Source organism: Astyanax mexicanus, chromosome 13, assembly GCF_023375975.1.
Source record: "Astyanax mexicanus isolate ESR-SI-001 chromosome 13, AstMex3_surface, whole genome shotgun sequence".
In the NCBI taxonomy this organism is placed as follows: domain Eukaryota; kingdom Metazoa; phylum Chordata; class Actinopteri; order Characiformes; family Acestrorhamphidae; genus Astyanax; species Astyanax mexicanus.
Window position 1 is genome coordinate 40405389 of NC_064420.1, and position 5185 is coordinate 40410573.

The following is a 5185-nucleotide window of genomic DNA, read 5'->3' on the forward strand; positions in this document are numbered from 1 at the left end:
TCCTCCTCCTCTTCCAGACTCCAACCATGAAATACTAAACTCTCCCTGCCCCCAATTCTCTCCATTCTCTCTGTTTATATGTAGGACTGTTTCCCGCAGCCAAAAATCCCCCAACACTGTTTTTAGGGACATGGCAACGTTTAATCATGACTAAGCATGTAAGGTTATCATTTAGCCACAGTCTAATACTTATCATAAACACTGTCTAAGGCTGTTATTTTTCATAAAGTGATTATTATAAACTTTTCTGTGTTGTGTGATGAAAACAGCATTTTGCTTCCCTCTACTGGAGACTGGAAAACTGCCTCACAAATTTAAAGGGACCATTTTTTTATTTTGTTTAACAGTTTTTTTCCCCACACTTTTAACCTTTTTATGTGTTAACTTGCCAATTTGTTTTAAGACAATTGACAATTTTCTCAATCTTGTTCACTAAAAATATTTCTGATTTTCTCCTCAACTTACACGGCCACTCATTAGGACTCCCCCTATCACTAGTTATGCCCCAACACACCAGGAGGGTGAAGACTAGCACATGCGTCCTCCGACACGTGAAGTCAGCCAAAACCTCTTTTTGAAACGCAGCGACACGGTTCTGATACATCAGCTAACAGACGCCTCGTGCTGATGGACATCACCCTTTGAGTGATGTGGGGAGAGAGCGCTATCTACCCACCCAGAGAGAGAGCAAGGCCAATTGTGCTCTTTCAGGGCTCCAGCAGCGAATGGCAAGCCGCATGTTTTAGCAGGGTTGAATTAGTTAAACAAGCTATCTTCGTAACTGTCCCTTGAATTCTTGTATGGTATGTAATGGTTGGCGTAACAACCAAATATGATCAATGCTTTAATGATGGTGGAAGATAATCAACTTTTAAGCAATGCTTTTCACTTGACCTGTCAGCTGATGGATAAGCAAGCTAGTTAATAAAAAATAAATGGTTAAAAACAGAAACCAAACTTTAATAATAAACACTAACCCTAAAGCAAGATCAATCAATTCCATTGACTACACTGATTATTAAATGGTAACTTAGATTTTAAATGGTCAATTACAATTTCATGTGAGCTATAGATGGTTTTGCAGTGAGTTTAATGGGCTGTAAGTTGCAAAAATTTAGAAAACGTCTTACATTAAACATCAAGATATCCAACTCAAATGGAACATAAATGATTTCAGGCTTAGATATTAGTGCTAACCTTATTGAACACATAATTTGATACATCACACAATCACATGGTGCTGAAATATATGTTTATTTCAATCATAACATTATATAAAGTCAATACATTTATTGAGTCCATTCACACATTTCTGATCCAGATCTGAGCAAATAATTTTACACAACGCCGCTTCATCCTCTCAGTGATCAGCTCTTGGGCTGATGATGTTTGAGGTATATTTTGGGTGTGGTCCAGCCCTCCGGTTCCTTTTTCAGTCCAGCGCGTTTCCAGATTCTGATTAGGTCCTTCTCAAACCTAGCCTACAAATGACAACAAGTCAGAATGACTATGGTTAGAATTATTCTGAATTATAGCATGTTACAGGGTGTAGAGTGCAGGATCCGAGCATGTACTTTGGCATGGATAATAAGGGAATCTTTAGGGTTGACTTATAATTATCAGTCTGTGGGTGTGTCTAGCAACAACTCAGATGTGTCTGTGTAAAAGTGTGGAGTAAAAAAATTAATTTAAGAGTTAAAACAAGAATTGTGTGCACAAGTTTACCTTTTAGGGCATTTTCTAAACTCAAACTATGCAAACAGTGCACCTAATATTACCATACCTAATATTGAGTTAAACATAATCAAGTTGCACTTTGATTAAATATTTTACTAGACATGAATGTGCATCTGGCAGACAGAGTAAAATATTTAGTATACTACTACATAGTACATTCCTTAGTGTAGCAAAGTTAAGTATAGAAATATGCGGTTCTGTACGCAGCAAAACCAGAGCCAAAGCACTATCAAAAATTGTCTTGTAGAGAAACAGCTCCATCTTGTGCTAGAAAGTGGAAGCAATTTTGTCTCACAATAAGTTCAATATATAATAAAATATTCATAATTTGTGACTAAAATATTGATATTTGGACTTCTGTGCATCTCCATTATATTATTTTTTTATTTTTACAAATAGATTGTGGCCTATCCCTGCTTATGACAATGTACAAGCAGTAATACTAAAACATCATGATTAATAGATCAATAAAATGGCCCAAATTGATTTAAAATTTAATTCTGTTTCATATACTTTTCAATATTTCTGCATAAATGACCTGGAACAACCAAATCAATTTCACAGTCCTAAAAGTAGATAAAGAGAATCCAGTTAAACAGATTATATAAATGATATTTCGTCATTTATTTATTATTATTATTAACTATCCAATATTACATATTTGTAAGTGGCTAAAGTATGTGAACCTCTAGGATTAAAAGTTCATCTGAAGGTGAAATTAGATTCTGTTTTTTTTTTAATCAATGATATGACTAAGATAAGCAGGTGTGAGTGGGTGGAGCCTGTTTTATTTAAAAACAGGAATCTATTAAAGTCTGCTTTTCACAACACTGGAAAAGTTACAAAAACGTCTCTAAAGAGTTTGGACTCAGAGAGATAGCGTAGAAAGAAGAAATTCAAGAGGAAATATGTATACTCTAAACTAAAGAGTCCACTCTCTTCAAAGCACCACTGAATTTACTAAATAAGTGCAACATTAACATAGGGTCATATTTTCTGTAAATTTACAGACCTGCTTTCTCTTCCGTCTGCCATCCAACACCCTCCTCCTCAGGAACTTTGTTCGTTTCAGCAGCTTCTTGTACTTGTGTCTGTTCATCTTCCTGCGCCGAATCTCGAGTACATTTTTACAGCTCAGAGGCGTGGAGCTCTCGCCATCCTCCAGCACGGGCACAGCAGAAGGGGGCAATACCACGGCTTCCTCTATCAGCTCCCCTTCCTCCAGGGGCACAGGGGCCTCCAGAAGTGAAGGTAGTGAGTAGCGTAGTGAAAGCCAGCTTTCTAAAGGAGAAACTGCTAGTTTCCGGGGAACGAGGGCCTCCTCTAATTCAGGCTCTAGCACTGTCCATATACTAGGGGGCTGCTTGTTGCCAGCAGCTGAAGTGGAGTATCTCTGGGTATGCTTAGTAACATATCTGGTAGACTGGCAATGCTGCACAGCACTGCAGAGCACCTTGCACTGGTACTGATGAGAACCTGGTAAAAAGAATGAAAATAAATGTGTATAACAAAGGCAAACGTTTTTGGGTCATCTATTTTACGCAATTTGATACTAGCTAAATTCTAATGTAGCAATGCTTATGTTAGTATTAAATCTTTGCATCTTCAATTTTGCTGTGTTTCATTTAGTGATCATCTAATATTTTGTTGTCATTTTTCAGTAGAACACTCCATTACCAGTACTCACCAGAAAACCTGCAGAGCACACTGAGGCGGGGGATCATTCTTGAGATGATCATGACCAGGTCCTGTACTGGTGCGCTCTTATCTCTGAATATACAAGTAATAAAAAGCACAGCATCCATTTAATACAAATAATCTCAATTAAAAAACTTTATACAGTGCCAGCCTTATTCTTATTCAATATGCATTCTTTTTTTTTTACATTATGTATTATTTAATATTGAAGACTATATTCAAGCTATACAATAACATGTGGAATTATTCTGTAAAAAAATCTTTTAAACAAACAAGAATATGTTTTATGCTTTAGATTCTTTTAAGTACCACCTTTATCTTTGAGGACATGTCTGTACACTCTTGGTATTTTAATCTCAGTGTTATCAGCTCAGATATGCTAACTGCGTTAGATTACTGATAGATCGCTATGCTAATCATATAACCTGTGTGCTGTGTCTAGGCTAATTACATATAGCTGCAGATATAAGGGGGAAATAATGCAGTATAAGGCAGTCAATCACAAAAACAATCAACCAATCAAGTCTAATAAAGTCAATATCTCTAGTTAACATGTATGTACTAGCTCATCTAAATAACTAGAATAGTTTAGTAATGCAATTCAAAATATGTAATTCATTATATAGATGTATTACACACATGTGTAATACACGTGTGTATTATGTGATGTATTTTAAGAATTTATTTCATTTATTTTTGACAATTATGGCTTACACCCAATGACAACCCAAAAATCAGTATCTCAGAAGATTAGAATGTTATTTAAGACCAACTGCTACTTTTGGCAGTGTGGGCAGTGTGCCCAAGTCCTGCTGGAAAATGAAATCCGCATCTCCATTAAAAGTTGTCAGCAGAGGGAAGCATGAAGTGCTGTAAGATGTTCTCGTAAAACATTAAAATAAAGTAACACATCTATATAGTATACGAGTTTCACATTTTGAACTGAATTACTGAGATAAAGTATCTGCATATTTTTTTGTCATTTCAGCCGTTTCTTATTTTCTGCAAATGAATGCTCTAAATGACAATATTTGTATTTGGAATTTGGGAGAAATACTGTCTGTAGTTTAAAGAATAAAACAACAATGTTTCACTCAAACATAAACCTATAAACAGTAAAATCAGAGAAACTGATTCAGAACCTGAAGTGGTCTCTTATTTTTTTCTGGCTAGTTGGTCACCGGTCAGACATTAGCTTAGCTTAGCTCCGTTGTTATTATTGCAATAAATAGCTGGTATTTGCACTCTATAAGCGTTCCTACCCACATGACTCAAGCGCGCACACACTAATATATTGATACATGCGGGTTAAACTGTATTCGCTGCTTTATATTAAATAAAATAACTTACTAAAGCTGCGCACCACTGCCTCCTCAGCTCAATGTGACTCTGTCCCCTTCCTGTCCTCCCGCTAAACCGGTCCGCCGCGCCGCTGAGCCTCTGTTAATGGTTCCAGAGCTAATGTACCCATACTGATACTGTGCTTTCTTATCTACATGCTGTTTAAATTCCCTGATATTACACACAAGATAATTTATGTTATTAAGACAATGCGAACAAATATGAATTGAATTGTAGATACTTTAATAATAAAGTCATCCAAACTATGAAACAAAACATTGAAAAAAAGAGACCATCAAAATACACATATGGAAAAAGTACTGAAAATTTGTAATTAAGTAAAAGTACCTTTATTTTGCTAAAATTCTACTCAAGTAAAAGTAAAAGTACCCATCTAAAAATCTACTCG

General features: G+C 35.9%; 1 protein-coding gene across 2 annotated transcripts; it reads right to left on the reverse strand.

Moving 5' to 3' along the window:
• Nucleotides 1–1235: 1235 nt before the first annotated feature.
• On the reverse strand, nt 1236–4895 carry aurkaip1 (aurora kinase A interacting protein 1). Of its 2 annotated transcripts, none has more exons than XM_007246830.4 (4): nt 4786–4895; nt 3425–3507; nt 2750–3213; nt 1236–1481 (listed from the first exon to the last, which is right to left on the reverse strand). In XM_007246830.4, the coding sequence occupies exons 2-4, from the start codon at nt 3474–3476 to the stop codon at nt 1368–1370; spliced, it is 630 nt and encodes a 209-aa protein (XP_007246892.3). In that variant the 5' UTR covers nt 3477–3507; nt 4786–4895; the 3' UTR covers nt 1236–1367. The 2 variants fall into 2 exon arrangements, with proteins under 2 accessions (XP_007246892.3, XP_049318710.1); XM_049462753.1 differs by having other exon boundaries at nt 3425–3513; nt 4786–4849.
• Nucleotides 4896–5185: the final 290 nt, after the last annotated feature.

Bases quoted from the DNA above. Each gene is read 5' to 3' on its own strand.
- aurkaip1 (XM_007246830.4), bottom strand. From the start codon at position 3,476: ATGATCATCTCAAGAATGATCCCCCGCCTCAGTGTGCTCTGCAGGTTT. The intron at 3,214-3,424 runs GTGAGTACTGGT...TCTTTTTACCAG, and splicing joins TGTGCTCTGCAGGTTTTCTG to GTTCTCATCAGTACCAGTGC. The intron at 1,482-2,749 runs GTCTGTAAATTT...TGTCATTTGTAG, and splicing joins GCAGACGGAAGAGAAAGCAG to GCTAGGTTTGAGAAGGACCT.